The 16,121-nt window shown below is 34.8% G+C and overlaps 2 protein-coding genes and 1 long non-coding RNA gene across 3 annotated transcripts; all 3 read left to right on the forward strand.

The window, feature by feature from the left end:
* The first annotated feature begins 10,290 nt into the window (after positions 1–10,290).
* LOC127247399 (uncharacterized) lies at positions 10,291–11,999 on the forward strand. Its single transcript, XM_051269226.1, has 7 exons — positions 10,291–10,390; positions 10,491–10,732; positions 10,843–11,049; positions 11,133–11,222; positions 11,332–11,430; positions 11,540–11,836; positions 11,931–11,999. The coding sequence occupies exons 1-7, from the start codon at positions 10,291–10,293 to the stop codon at positions 11,997–11,999; spliced, it is 1,104 nt and encodes a 367-aa protein (XP_051125183.1).
* A 166-nt stretch (positions 12,000–12,165) lies between these two features.
* On the forward strand, positions 12,166–12,846 carry LOC127247876 (uncharacterized). Its single transcript, XR_007837939.1, has 3 exons — positions 12,166–12,314; positions 12,452–12,591; positions 12,682–12,846. It is a non-coding gene; the product is annotated as an uncharacterized LOC127247876 (long non-coding RNA).
* Positions 12,847–15,420: 2,574 nt separating this feature from the next.
* LOC127247400 (defensin-like protein 10) lies at positions 15,421–15,898 on the forward strand. Its single transcript, XM_051269227.1, has 2 exons — positions 15,421–15,475; positions 15,567–15,898. Exons 1-2 carry the CDS (start codon positions 15,421–15,423, stop codon positions 15,896–15,898), a joined length of 387 nt encoding a protein of 128 aa, XP_051125184.1.
* The last annotated feature ends 223 nt before the right edge of the window (positions 15,899–16,121 follow it).

Consider the following 16,121-nt stretch of genomic DNA (forward strand, 5'->3'; position numbering starts at 1 on the left):
CTAAGATGAAGAAACCAATTTCTTTTTTTTAAGGAACCATTCTTCTAAATTTTATCGTCTATCATAGAAAATATTTGAGTTGGAGAGATCGTTTGAACATTTGTGAAGTAGAAGAGATGGGTGTGTAAGGTTGTATCCAATTTTATTTAAATTTACAAAACATTTCTAGTATTATTTTAAAAACACAACCACACCCATAAATCATAATGACTACATTATTGCAAACTGCTCAAAAATCGTTAAAGATAAGTCTGTTCTCATGGATTTGCAAGTTTTATATTGAGATTTAAAAGTACATGCTTTCTATAGAAAACTGATTGATTATTTCATCTCCAAACCATAATTATTAACTGAAGAAACAAGTGAGTACTGTTTTCAGTGGTTGGAGTTCTCATCCAGTCTTCTCCAAAACCATCAATGGCTAAGGTTGGTCAGATTTGATTTGATTATCCACAAGCTGCTGCTGCTAAGACAGTGTCTACTTTTATTAATTAATTAGTTCACCAAAACTCATCCCCAACCCTAATAGAAGATTTGCTTTTTTATCCCCACAGTCATTAGGGGGTTCTATAAAAGGGACAAAAACAGACATTGTAGGATTTATATATATATATATATATATATATATGCAATAACAAAAGATCACATATAGAGAGAGATCTGATTAATTAATTTGTAGAGATGGGTAAAATGATGGTGGGAGTGGTGCTTCTTCTGCTGCATCTTCTAATCTCTCGTAAGCTTCGATCCAGTTCCTCCATCTTTTAATTAATTAATTACATAATATATTATAATTTGGTGTGCGCAGAGAATACGGTTTTAGGAGTGACTGAAGCAGCACTTTGCAAATCGAAGAGCAAGAAGTTTCATGGGCCGTGCTTCAACGACAAAAACTGTGCAGAGATTTGCGAGTCCGAAGGCTTTCTCTCCGGCAAGTGCGATTGGACGAAATGCATCTGCGTCAAAGACTGTGGCATCGGCGGCGGCGGCGGCAGCGGGGGTGGCGGTGGCGGTGGCCCCTGCCCGAAACCTCCCTGCCAGAAACCTCCATGCCCTCCGTGCAGGCCTCCGTCGTCGTCCAAATAAGAATATTATATATATATATATGTATAGATAAATGTTAGGGAGTCCCTTTGATAAATAAATTAATTAATTCTAGGGTTTCTAAACCAGTAGTTTTTTCCCTCTATTATAATTAAAGGGCAAAATTATCCATAACTCCTTGTGGTTTCGAAACTCAGCGTAAATTCTCCCTCTACTTTAAAAATTGTATGACGTCCCCTTATACTTTAAAAAATATTCATGAAACCACTTTGTGGTTTCGAAACTCAGTATAAATCTTCATTTTACTTTAAAAAATTGCATAACACTCACTTATACTTTAAAAAATATTGCATAAAACTCCTGACATGCAAAACATATAAATAGGAAATCATCTTCTTATCACACCAGGAAAGTTTCGAGGAAAGTTTCATGGTGGTGAGTTTCATGCAACGTTTTTTTTAAAGTATAAGTATATGAAGATTTTACGCTGAATTTTGAAACCACAAGGAGTTATAATCAATTTTACCTAATTATAGCTAAAAAAATTGGCTGCAATTACTATAAAATGATGTATTGTAGTATTAGTATGGGACTGAATGAACAAATTCAATAAATATTATGTCTAACATCATCATGATCGATAAATATATCTCTATATAATATATATATATATATATATATAGTTGATGGTACAAATTGTTCTTATTTTCATTATTTGGATAACAAAAAAAGTTACTACTCTTTGAGTGTGTTTGGGTATACTGTCAGCCGAACCTCCACACCACTAGGTTATACAAATCAGGTATCCTACCATGCCGATAGTACTTCAATCTAATACCATCACACAGTGGCGGATTTAGCAACTTTTTTTAAAGGGATGTACTCAATTTAATAAATTATATATTACAATGTAAAAGATAAATTATAATTATTTAATACACTTGACAATTACGTACAAATTGCAGTATTTAAGACATTCTAGACTCTAAATAACAATATTTATATCACCAATATTCAATTATAAATCAAAAAAAAGATGAATATATATATATATACCTATATATATTTACATACCTTTGTGAGAACAAGTAAAAATTGATGCAAAGTTATCTTATCACTCAATTGATATGTTTTTATGTGAATACAAAATAATAGATTTTAAAATAGAATAAAAGAAATTAGGGTTTGGATATAGAGTAAAAAATTAATATATTATATAATTAATTATTTAGAAAATTTTAATGGGATTGTCTTTGAAATGTTTTATAAGAAAAGATTTGTAGGCAAAATTTGTTATTTGGACATTTAAATTGAAATTAATAATATCAATAACAATAATAATTTATTATTATTATTATAATTAATTTACATAATTCAAATAGCCACTTCTAATAGAAGAAATCCATCTCTATCATCTGGCATATGATGGAAGATCTTCTATATATATAGTCCATATTGAAGCAACACGCAAACAAAATTAATGATTTATATGTGCATCACATACAACATATCCATTATTCCACAAATCTAATAATTTGTCTGCAAAATGTTGAAAATACATATTTAACTTTATTTTTAGATTATTTGGACCGAAAATTACAACTCTTGAAAGCATGTACTATTTCTACATACAAGTGGATATACTGCAACTGATCAAAGGTTACTGAAGATAAGCCTGAGTTCTAATAGATTTGCAGTTTCTGTATTGCAATTTAAAGTATCTGCTTTTTTTTTTTTTTTTTGTAGAAAACTAATTGATCAATTATTTCATCTCCCAACCATATTTTCAGTGAAAAAGTTATTGAAGAAACAAATGAATAATACTATTTTGAGTGGTTGGATTTCAGTTCATTCTGTAATTTTGAAAACCGTCAATGGGTAAGGCTGTCAGATTTGATCATATCCAGTGTCTGTATACTTCCATTAATTGAATTCACCACCAAAACTCATCTCCATCCCATATCGGACATATACGTTTTTATCCCTACAGTTATTATGGAGCTCTATAAAAGGGACACCAAATCAGACGACGTTGCAGAACATGCAATAGCAAAAAATCACAGAGAGAAAAATATCTGATCGATCAATTTGTTGAGATGGGTAAAGTGTTGGTGGGAGTGGTTCTTCTTCTGCTGCATCTTCTAATCACTCGTAAGCAATTCGATCCACTTCCTCCATCTTTTAATTCATTCATTCATATATAGGCACACGACTAATTAATTAATTAATGACATAATGTAATTTTGAGTTGATTTTGGTTCGCGCAGAGAATCTGGTTTTATGGCAGGCTGAAGCAAGACTTTGCAAATCGCCGGGCAAGAACTGTGCCAGCGTTGGAGGCGGTGGGGGCGGAGGCGGTGGTGGTGGTGGTGGAGGCGGAGGTGGCGGCGGCGGCGGCGGAGGTGGAGGTGAAGGTGAAGGTGGTGATACCCCCTGCCCTAAACCTCCGTGCAGCCCAGCGCCTCCATCTCCGGCGCCTCCCTGCCCTGAACCTCCGTGCAGCCCGACGCCTCCATCTCCGGCGCCTCCGTGCAGCTCTCCGTCGTGCAAATAAGGATATTATTCGGCGGCCAAATAAAATGACATTAGGGACTCCTGATCATTGATAAATTCTATCTAACTAGGGTTCCTATCTTTTCACCAGCACCAATTAAGGTTTTGTTTGCATTTGAATATCAATTATGAAGTAAGGTTCCCTGGATTACTGCAAAATGATGTATTGTAGTATTAATTTGGGGCTGAATGAACAAATCCAATTGCTAATTAATTAACATCGTCGTGATAAAATATCCCTAGGCTAAATATATATATATATGTCTTGGATCTTATTAAAATTGTTCCCATCAGTTTGGTTTTGTTTATTTTTTAAGCTAATTCATCACCAATGTATCGGGATTAAGGTAGGACTACAAACCTATACCATGAAAATTTTGAGAGAATATTAAAATAATAAATAATAAATAAAAAAATAAAGAAGATAGAATGTGAATTTAATAAATTAAAAAAAAAAAAAAAAGAAAAGTAAAAGGAAAATTGTTTTGATAAACTATACCCAGTAATTGAAAATGTTTTCCTCAATAGAACAATATGCTTTCAAGTTATGAGTCATATATTTCCAATCATACGGTACAATTAATATTATAATATATATATATATATAAAAAAATAAAAAAAAAAAGTGAAGTGAAAAAATGTCATTTCACAGCCACGTTGTAAGCCCAGTGAATCTTGTCAAATTTTCTTACTTTTATCTTCAAATCAAGGGTGTGTTTGTGTTTGTTTTGTTGGTTTGAAGAAGTTTTTTTTTTTTTTTTTTTTTTTTTTTTTAATGTAAAAGATAAAAAATTGTATAAATAATATAAAAATATAATTGTATAGTATATTAAATTTTTTTAAAAAATATATTAAAAAAGTTTAGAAAATAAACAAACCCCAAATCTCACCATTTTCATTGCTCTTTCCGCCCATCTATACTGAAAAACAATATAGTGGATCGTGTTAGTTGTTTTCTCACGTTTAAATTTTGTATTTAAATAATATTTTAATGTAATATTTTATAATAAAAAAATTAATGCAGAATTTAAATAGTAAATTTAAAAAAAAAAAAAAAAAGATAAATAAATGCACTTATCTGTCTGAACGAGGAATGAGGTTATTTGGGTAGTCGCCTAAAAATTGTTCGGAATTTTGTGCTGTTTGTAGGTAGGGGTGGAAATAGGCCAGGCCAGGCCAGGCTTTGGTTAAATAGGCTTGGCCTGTCTTAAAAAGATATGGCCTGAGCCTGGCCTACCAGCCTGAAAAAAAAATATTTTTAAAGCCTGAGCCTGGCCTTTTTAAAAGCCTGGCCTAGCCTACGAGCCTGTTTAAAAGGCTACATAATAATTTATTATTATTATTATTTTTTTTTTTTTTGTAAATTTCGTACTATAAATAAAAAATAAAACAGATACAATTATTTATATTATATATAAAAAAATAAAAAATTCTGTTTTTTAATGACAAAAATAATCATTTTTATTGCCATATAAAAATACAATATATTATACTAATAATTTGCAAAAAAACGTATATTACAATTCATTCAAATATATATATAATTATTGAGAATAAGTCTTGCAAACTCCAGACAAAAGCTGATAGAAATTACTGCATAATGACATTAAAAAAAAAAAACAGTTTACATCTATCTATTGTCATTATTATATATAAAACTATTCTTATTTTATAATAATAAAAAATAATTTTATATAATAATAATATTATTATTAAACAGGCCGGCCTGTTTAGTAAATAGGCTTTTTCATAAGCCTAAGCCTATTCTGTATATATAAACAGGCTTTAACAAAAATCTGAACCTGGCCTTTCTAATAAATAGAACAGGCCAGGCCAGGCTTGATGTAGGCCAGGTCATAGGCCCCTGACAGGCCGCCTGGCCTATTTCCACCCCTATTTGTAGGATGTTGTTGCTGGATTTTTATCCTTAGAATCTCTTCAAATTCTCTGCTCACAAATGGAATTCCAAACCAAATTTACAAAAGTTTTTATTAATTTGTGTTTATATTTTATAAAAATTTCTTATTTATTGATTGGCCTCACTACCAAAAAAACGGCCTTTCACCACGGCCCGAGAGTTCGTAACAATAACATCGTAACAAATAGTGGTTTTAGTTACGTGAGTATCCGTGACAAAAAAATTTCCTCTTGGTCAACGTTTCAAGTTTATTAGTTACGCAAAAAAAATGTAACAAATACGGAGATTGTAGACTTTAGTCAAAATAAGATTTGTTATGATAGTTTTTCGTAACAACTGGTTAAATAATATTAATTAAAAAAATTTTTGCAATAAATAAATTAAAAAAAAAAGAAGAAAAAGGTAAAAACGCATCTGCGCTTTCGACAAAATAAACACGCTTGTAGAGATCTAGGGCAAAAAGATTTCACTTTCCCATACTTAGAAAAATCAGACAAATTGAGGGCATAGTATTTCGTCCCCTCCAACGATCGACGACTCCCTTCTTTCTTTCGCCGACGCGACGCGCATAGTTGTGGAATTGAATAGGTAGTCCGGCGCTAGCGTCCAAGTAATGTTTTAAAGTTTTCTCCAGTATTATTTGTTGTCGATTCGCAGTTCTTCATCTCTTCCTATAAGGAAAAATCGAATTAGGGAGTATTAATATTCAGCTTCTTCCTCAGGTTGATACGAAGCTCTGCTTTAGGGAGTATCTTTAGGTACCGAAAGATTTCTTCCTCATCGTTACAATTTGTGTGTGAACATAGGTATTGAGCCCAATTTTGATTTTTCTTTCTGGGTATATATTGTTCTTTCATGATATCTTGCGCTAACTCTCACATTTCACAAAGGTGTGGGGGTGGATTTTCAACTATATTTTGTTTTATTTTTCATATTTGAGCTTGCAGTGCCGGGCTGCCCTGCCCCTTGTGCAATTTACTTTTTTTTATTCTAGATTTAAGATAAGACTGTTATCAAAGTGATTCTTAATGTGTGTCTTCATTAATAACTCAGCCTCATAACGAAGATAATTTAATATCTTTTATCACCACATTTTCAAATATGATTTTGAAATAAAATAAATAAATAAATGTATATGTATGAAATCAAAAAAATAAAATATTGACAACTGCACAAAATGAACTTAAAAAGCCACCGGCTTGTGAATTAAGGATTAATAGTGCGAAGACCAGAAATTGTTGAATTGATTAAGCATCATATTCGAAAAGGGTGAAACTGTAAATGGTGCTATTCATACTACCCAAGTTTCTTTAGTAAAATTCTACCATTCAATAAGTGTTTTGGAAACAAAATCATTTTTGAAGCAGTGAATCAGTTGCTGAATAGTATGATAAAGATGATGTATGTGTGGAATGGAGAAGGAAAACAAACAAATGGGTTTCGTAACTAACTCTATCTAATTCATTCCATGAATATATGCATACACATGCACATGACATGCATTATCATCTTCTTCTCATTGTTTGTTTGTCCGTCTTTGAAAAAGCTTTGTATTTATTGTTGTTGCATTCATTAATATTAAGTTGCTTCCAGATATTGCTAATGTTGTGGGCTTAAGTTAAATTAGGCGAGCTGTTCATTGGATAATTTGCTTAACTGCTGTAAACTAATTTAGTTTGATGTGTGCTAGATTAATTTAGTGAGCCAACAGTGTTTGTAATGTGTATATCTTAGTTGTTGCTGCAAATTTAAGTAGTTCTAGCCTATCGTGTTAATCAATCTCGTTGTAATTGTAATAGGCTCAGTCAGTTCAGATTGTTTAGGTTAAATTTAATTTCTTACTATGTCTGTGGTACATTAGATAGTTAATATAATCTACTGTTGTCATGATACTTAGGCTAGTTTAATTATGTTGTTCCTTGCTTGGTTAGTCGTCAATTCGTCAGCTTCATTCCCATCAGAATAATAGCATTTCACACTTGTAATCCTTTCTTTTAGTTTTATGTACTTCAAATGTTAATCCTGCCATCATATAATACTAAAAGTGATATATATATGTACCAATTCAATCCTACAATAAGTAATGGATATTGTAACGTAGTGCATGTTTAACTTTTGTAGTAGTTTGTGCTATTTTTACTGAAAATGAGTGCATATTTAACTTGTATTTTTTTTTTACAGGATACTAAATTGTGGAGACAAAGGCGTGCAGTGTGAATTCAGGATAAGCATACTTGAGTTTAATGAAAGGTCTGATTTCTTTTTAATGCATTTCCACTGTGCAAAGCTTCTAATTTTTCTATGTTTTCTCGGGTGGTGGTGTAATGGACTTCAATCTGGAGTTGCATAAACAACAGTAGGGTTGTGTCGAAACCTGTAGAATAGTCATAAGTAGGTGCTATTTGCTATCTTTGCTTACTATGTGAACGATTGACTTATAAGAAATTTCGATAGCACCGATTTGATATGTTAAATTGTCATATCTTACATTACTGCTAGTTACTGGTTCCATGAAATCTTCTATGTACCCAATGATCGATTGCTAAACTGCCATCATGTTTGATGCATCCATGATTATGTTACTAGCATTCCACTTATTTTTGCATTTGTTTCTACTATGCAGCGATGACATTAGGGAAAGGCGCAGAACCATGAGCCAGAGCAGAAGCTGAACTTTGAGAATTTATTAGTATTTTCAAATCTATACAAAAGTTCCTTTGGATTATGTGTTTACTGTGCATGGACTTAACTAGCGCTGCTATGTACGCAAGGCCACGCCCTCTGCTTCAACTCGGGATTTGCTTGTCTTTCCTCTACTGAGGTTGTGACACTCTATCCTTACCTTATCTGTCTGTGCTTGTTTTTCTTTTTTTGGTTCATAGAAAAGAGATGCATTGAACTGTACAGTCGTGCTGCATATGATATGGATCTTAATAGATTGCTTCTTGCCTTCTTCATTTTCTTCTAAACCTCACTGATTTCGATTTTCTGTGGAGGTCTCTGCACGGCACTGCTTCATTGGTTTTCGGCATCTGTATGCACTTGTGCGTGGGATCTTCAATTCGGAAGATTGTGGATCTCAGCTGGCTACACTGCTAGATTCCATGTTTGTTGCGTGCTCTGCTCTGCTCTCCTTAAATAGATTTGTTCGATTAGGACTAAAGATGAAAAGATAGATGCTTTGCACACTCCTCGGCGGCATATAATCTCCACCTGTGCTTGCTTGGTTGCAACGATTGATTGATTGATTGATTAACTCACTCTTTTAGGTTGTATAATTGAGTAGAGAATTGAAAGCCCATTTTGAAAATAAAGAAGAAAGCAGGGGAGGGGGTCTGATCTGCTGTAGGTTTTCCTTAGGGTGTTATACAGTTTCAGCCCCTCCATCATCACATAATACTAAAAGTGGTATATATGGTTCTAATTCAATCCTAAAAGAGGGAATGCATATTGTGAATTAGTGCATGTTTAATTAATGTAGTACTTTGCGCATTTTTCATTGAAAATTAGTGCATGTTTAACTTATGTTTTTTTATAGGAAGTGAACGTATGTCAACGCAGGCGTGCTGTGCTCATTCAGGATACCTAGCTTTGAGTTTAACAAAAGGTCTGCTTTATTTTTTATGCTATGCCACTGTGTAGCAACTTTTCTGTGATGTATGTTTATTGGGTGGGTGGTGCAATGAAGTGTTAAGTGCATTCCTACGAATCTAAAATATTTTTTTCCCATCAGATTTCAGAATTATTTCATATTTGTTTTAAAGGGTTTCTACTAGAGGTGTAATCAACATATAGAGGACCCAGGTTCCTTGTCGGCATGATTGAAAAACATCATCACTATGAATTCTATCCTACAGCACGGGAAACTCTCTTCATCGATCTGCACCAACTGAATAACATATTCAATTTCATTATTTCAAAACACATTTGTGCATTGACAATTAACTCAAAGTGCATGCTTAATGAATTTCCTTTGTCGGAACCAATACCATTTTTTTTGTAACTTGGTTGTATGCGTCGATTTGTCGGAAGCAACACCATTTGGGCTATTTTAACTGAAAATGAGTGCATATTTAACTTGTGTTTTTTTACAGGATACTAAATTGTGGAGACAAAAGTGTGCAGTGTGAATTCAGGATAAGCAACATTGAGTTTAACGGAAGGTCGGATTTCTTTTTAATGCATTTCCACAGTGCAAAGCTTCTAAGTGTTCTATGTTTTCTCGAGTGGTGGTGTAGTTAAGTGTTATGTGCATTCCCACAAACCTGCTTTACTCTTTAGACATCAGATTTGAGCATTTTTTTCATATTCGTACAAAAGGGCAAGGAAAAATTTAGAATAGTAGGAAATTTTTCTTGACCCAAGTAGGGTATGGATAATTCTTGCTGCTCTAGTATCTAGAGATGACGCTCAGAATTTTTGGCGGAGCGTAGACATCATTTAATTCTCATTAAATGGCATCCATAAAAGGTTCTAAAGTGGAGATAATGGCTGATTTTAAACCATGGGCCTTAATGTTGTGATTTTAAAAGGTTCTAACACTGGTGTCTTGCAGGTTATGGGCAAATCTCAACGTGCTGCCGTTGGAGGGTCACAGGATCCGGCAGTCTCTCCCGCAAGACGTTTTACCCGGGCATCCGCACGTAACAGCCCCCTAGAGGCAACTCATCCCGCAAGCAGGAATCCATCGCCCATCCGCAATCCCACAAAGAAAGTGACAAAACGGAAGGGATCTCGGGTCTCGCCACTGCTCCAGCGAGACTGCAGAGAGTGATATGCCACTCTTGGATGAAGGGCCAGGCTCCGACCCCACTCTGATGACAGGAACAGAGGCGGGCAATATGGCACCATTGGACGAGATGACATCGCACGACGGTTTGGAAATTAGCCTTCAAAGATTACCGATTACATTTAGTGACTTCATATTTTGCATGTAATATCCTTATTAGAACATGTAATCTCCTGTTTGTGTCAGCTGGTTCGTCAAAGAAAAAGCAGGGGAGAGGGGCGGCACGAATGCCGCGTGGATGGGGAAAAGATCACAGGATGCTTGTATTCACATCGCCGGAAGGTAAAAGCATCGTCGGACCCGACGTAAACGAGTACAAGACAGCCATTGGGGTCATTGCACGCAACGGAGCTCGACTTCCTCTACATTACCCCACGTTCGCTGAGATACCGGAGACGAAGAGACAGGGTGCATGGATGGAGGTTCAGGTGATGCAAACTTCATTAAATTGAAAGTTCTTTTATTTCATATAGATTCTTATATATGGCCCTACCATCTTCTCCGGACCTGGTGGAAACCGTGTGAAACGGCATTCCAGAGTAACAGCGGATTACCAGACTCAGCGGAGAAAGTGGTCTTGGCTGACCTAAGGGAAGTTTGGAGGCACTGGAAATACAACATCAAATCAACTTACTTCAATCCGATCGAGGACGATGAAGAAGCACTGAAGAAGGTTCCCTCAAGCAGGATTGTGCCCGATCAGTGGCCGAAGTTGGTTGAGTATTGGCGCGACGAGAAGGTGAAGGTACGCATAGGGACATGCCAAATTAATATACGTTAAATCTGCACGGGCATGGACTGAGAACTAAATAACTTTGATTGACGTAGCTTCAATCCAAGAAAAATGCGTCGAACGTAGCGAAAAGAAGCTTTCCACATCGTACTGGGCGGAAGTCATTCACGACTCTGGCAGAGGAGGTACCTTTTATTACAATTAAGTAATTACTCATGTCATGCTCCATCCCCCTATTTTCCTCTCCTGTATTTCATTATGTTTTCGATGACAGAAGGCCTTGTATTGCTGCAGATCAAGGCAAAGGGGAAGGACCCCGACAATCTGGAGATTTGGATTTCCAGTCGCACACAACGCAAGGGAAAGGATGACCAAGAAACCGAGGAGATATTGGTAGAATAAATTCGTTCCCAACTTAGTTACATTTCAGTCAGTATTTACATCTCTAACAACAAGAGCAAGTTCGGCCTCACTTAAATCTTTCCTGTAGACTTATTTACAGAATGAGCTAAACAAGGTTCCCCCTGAAGGGCGGACTCCCTCTGTTCGGGAGACTCTGTACCGACGGGCCCTTGGGGGAAAGATTAAGAAGCGGTCAAAGGTCGACAGTGCGGCAACTTCAGCTCATCCCCGCAGCGAGTCATCTGGTTTAACAGACAGTGTAGCATTCCAGCATGGGTGGGAACAACTACAGAATGGAATAGAGGAGCTGAAGGCAATGATGGATGAGTTCAAAACCATCAAGGCTGATGTGTATGCATTCATGCACAGAAACTCCGGAGCGGTTACTGGCCAGGCAGTAAGTATTCATAATCCCTGACCTGTTTGGTATGAGTATCCCATGAGATTTGGATGGCGAAGGAATTTACCATCCTCGGCATGTTATATGATAGGGCACATCTCGTATTGATTCAGTCCCTGAGATTCCCAGGCCTGTGTCCGAGCCAAGCATGACGGTATGATTCCGTGACGCCCTGGAGTTTCTTAGAAATCAGTGCAGTGTCTAATTTAGGCTACTCTTGACTGCGTACTACCTTATCCAACTCATATGCCCTGTCTGTTGTAGGTCGGCACACATGTGCTTCTATTATCCCGCACCGGTGAGAAAAAAGTTGTTGCAGAGGGGTGGTAAAATAACTGCTATTATGACGACCCATGTTTATTGAAGGATGTTTGGTTTAAAGATCAAGCTGCAATTACATAGGAAATTAGGGTATAATGTGCTTCGCTACCTAACTCATGAATGTAATACCATGTACTGTACGACATGTCTGAATGTACGTACTCCTCTTGTTCTAGTTCCAAAGTATTACACTTATAATGTCTGTGTTATGACATGTTATATATACAGTTCGAACGTCTGTTGATATATATGCTTGAATGTAATCAAAAATTGCTCTTGTGAATGCTGTAGGTGACACACTTTCCTTGGTCAAGGTCTTCGTGACATCCGCGTCAGTCCCGGACACACCCCTTATTTTGCCGACCATTTCTGGGGCGACTACCCTTCGCGATGTCGTCGGCGAAGATCCTATTGAGTGGAGCTACAACGACGTAAGGATCTACTTTAATACCTTTCTTGTATTGCCTTCCGAAATTTATAAGAAGTATGACTTAAAGTAATCTCTGTGTTGGCAATTGCAGCTCATGCGCCGGGCTTGAAATGTTGGTACCGATACACCCATGTTAATTGCCCCGTTTGTCATATGGATTGAATGTCGAACCTGTCTTTGGATGGATTGTGTTGAGTTTTTGTTGAACTATGTCTGGAATTGATGCGTAGACCTTTGTGGTTTGAATTCGTTTGGTGAAAAATGTGCCTAATGGGATTGATGGATAACCGTATTTTCTTATTGCGTTGTTTACTTCTGTTTGAACTGTTAAGCACGTTTTGCGGAACAGGTTGTTGATGTGTAGATACTAGTAGGCTTGTTCTATGGGTTGCTTTACTTTGTTGGTAGGTATGGAATTCAGATTTTAATATGAATTAATGTTTGCGCGGGGCGTAATGATGATGATGTTTATAGCAATCTTTGTATTCGTAATTTATTTTCGTATCATACGCATCACAGCAGGTCCATTTGTTACGAACAATTTCAATTGCAGCGTACCCCCTGTTTTTCACAATACGCTATTTTTCCGTAACAAAAGGCCAGAAAATCGTTACAAAAAGTGGTCTTTGGATATTTGTTGTTACAGACGGTTTCGTGACTATAAGTAGGTAATATTTTTTTTACGGGGTTCAATGCCGTTACAAATAGTCGTAACAAAAACCAAGTTCTGACAACCGGTCAATGGAAAACACTTGTAACGCGAGGAACTTCCGTAACAAATACCGTAACTAAAAGTCCTGCCACACGCGCGGAAGGATCTACCTTTCGTTACGAGAGAAAATTCGTAACAAACATCGTAACAAATACCATACTTCAGGGAGCGTTGACCGATCGTAATAGTTACGAAAAGTGGCGTGGCAAAAAACATTCGTTACGCGAGTACACATTACGGAAAAAAGTCGTAACAAAGGCGTAGCAAATACGCAAATTGCACGAAATGTGGCTTTTTGTTACGATTTTCCGGCCGTAATAGAAAACAGTTTTTTTGGTAGTGCCTGTTGAGCTTTTTGTTATAGTCAATTTTAGTACATATTTATATTGTTATTAAATTCTTTAATCGTGACTAATTCTTGTCTTATATTCGTCAGCTCAGTCATTGAAATGATATTCCATTAAGTGAAAGTATATTATAAATCATCTTTTATCCCTTTTCTTTAATCTTTATTAGTATTAAATTAATCTCACTTAACTTATATAAGTGATTCAAAATTTAAATTAATATATACTGAATACTTGTAATCAAACCATAAAAATTATAATTGAAATTTTAATGTAAAAATATGCAAAATATTGAAGAAAATGTATTTCATCTAAACACATGCATTCAATGCATTGAATATGTGTTTTTTGTTTATTGCATATATATATATATATATATATAAATACCCTCTACACACATTACAAATTTTGAGGATTTCTCTTTATTGATTAAAAAAATAAAACACAATACAACAATATTATGTGAAAATTTTGGCATGTATGCCTATAATTTACTTATCAAAATCTATAAATATTTTTAACAAATAATAATCATTTGGTTTTTACTCATACATTTTGAATATTAAAAATTATTGAGATGTATAATTGGTTTTTACTCATACTTACATATGTATTTTTTAGATAATTAGAAAAAAAAAAAAAAAAAATTGAAGACTTGTAACTAGATAAAAAAAAATTATTAGACTAAAAGAATTAATGAACTTGTTCACTTTGTGTTTTTCAGAGGGTGTATTTTTTACATTGAATATGTGAAATTATATAATTAATATAAAAAATAATATTTTATATTAAATTATTAATTTTGTATGAATGAATAAAATATACTATAATATATATTATGTTAATATATATATAAATTATATATTTTTTAAAAATAATATTCATAAAGAATCGTTCTAACAAAAAAATGTTAGGACAAATTATTGAGAAAAAAAAACTCAAAATTTCATGACTCAAAAGTCAAAAAAAAATATAAATAGTGACAATAGGCCATCCATACAAACCTTGTAGTTATTAGTAATCCATCAAGTTAGTCATTTCCTTTTAAAGTATTTATTTTTATATTTTAATCATATAAATATTATTAGCCATGAATATATCCATTGTATATTATTAATTAATAATATATGAGTGTTTATTTTATATGTATTGCTCATGAATTTTTTAGCAAAAAATGTTATCTTTAAATATGATTTTCTTCATTTAATTTTTTATAATTATTAAATTTATTTAACATACTTATTACCCTCCATCTTCTATTATTTTAAAAACACAATCAGACCCATAGAAGAAAAATATTAGAGTTAAATTAATATAATATAGGAGATCGAGGGTTCTTCATATATGATATGACTGCATTGCAACTGCTCAAAAACTGTTGAAGATAAGTACATGGGTTGTTTCATCTCCAAACCATAATATTATCAACAGATTATTAGTTGAAGAAACAAGTGAATACTGTTTTCAGTGGTTGGAGTTCTCATCCAGTCTTCTCCAAAACCATCAATGGCTAAGGTTGGTCAGATTTGATTATCCACAAGCTGCTGCTGCTAAGACAATGTCTACTTTTATTAATTAATTAATTCACCAAAACTCATCCCCAACCCAAATTGCAGATTTGCTTTTTTATCCCCACAGTCATTAGGGGGTTCTATATAAGGGATCAAAACAGACATTGTAGGATATATATATATATATATATATATATGCAATTACAAAAGATCACATAGAGAGAGAGAGAGAGAGAGATCTGATTAATTAATTTGTTGAGATGGGGAAAATGATGGTGGGAGTGGTGCTTCTTCTGCTGCATCTTCTAATCTCTCGTAAGCTTCGATCCAGTTCCTCCATCTGTTAATTAATTCATAAATTAATTAAGTAGATAATATATTATAATTTGGATTTTGGTGTGTGCAGAGGATATGGTTTTATGGCAGGCTGAAGCAGCACTTTGCAAATCGGAGAGCAAGAAGTTTCATGGGCCGTGCTTCAACGACAAAAACTGTGGACAGATTTGCGAGTCCGAAGGCTTTCTTTCCGGCAAGTGCGATTGGACGAAATGCATCTGCTACAAAGACTGTGGCGGCGGCGGCCGCGGCGGTGGCGGTGGCGGAAGTGGTGGCGGCCCCTGCCCGAAACCTCCATGCCCAACGCCTCCATCTCCGAAGCCGCCCTGCCCTAAACCTCCGTCTCCCTGCCCGACGCCTCCATCTCCAAAGCCTCCGTGCGGGCCTCCATCGGCCAAATAAGAATACAATATTATTTGGCGGCCAAATATATATAAAATGATACTCCATTAGGGAATTAATCCATTGATAAATTAATTAATTAATTCTAGGGTCTCTAAACTTAGTATGATTATAATGTAAAAATTGGCTGGAATTACTACAAAATGATGTATTGTAGTATTAGTTTGGGAGTTGGGACTGAATGAACAAATTCAATTAATATCAAGTCTAAGATCATCGTGAC

Source organism: Andrographis paniculata, unplaced genomic scaffold, assembly GCF_009805555.1.
Source record: "Andrographis paniculata isolate CXL003 unplaced genomic scaffold, ASM980555v1 Contig32END, whole genome shotgun sequence".
NCBI lineage: Eukaryota > Viridiplantae > Streptophyta > Magnoliopsida > Lamiales > Acanthaceae > Andrographis > Andrographis paniculata.

What these genes read in the sequence shown, in the direction of transcription:
- LOC127247400 (XM_051269227.1), top strand. Translation starts at nt 15,421, where the DNA reads ATGGGGAAAATGATGGTGGGAGTGGTGCTTCTTCTGCTGCATCTTCTA. An exon ending in GCTGCATCTTCTAATCTCTC is followed by an intron (nt 15,476 to 15,566) that starts GTAAGCTTCGAT and finishes TGGTGTGTGCAG; the next exon opens with AGGATATGGTTTTATGGCAG.
- LOC127247399 (XM_051269226.1), top strand. Translation starts at nt 10,291, where the DNA reads ATGCCACTCTTGGATGAAGGGCCAGGCTCCGACCCCACTCTGATGACA. An exon ending in TCACGACTCTGGCAGAGGAG is followed by an intron (nt 11,223 to 11,331) that starts GTACCTTTTATT and finishes GTATTGCTGCAG; the next exon opens with ATCAAGGCAAAGGGGAAGGA. An exon ending in AAGAAACCGAGGAGATATTG is followed by an intron (nt 11,431 to 11,539) that starts GTAGAATAAATT and finishes ACTTATTTACAG; the next exon opens with AATGAGCTAAACAAGGTTCC.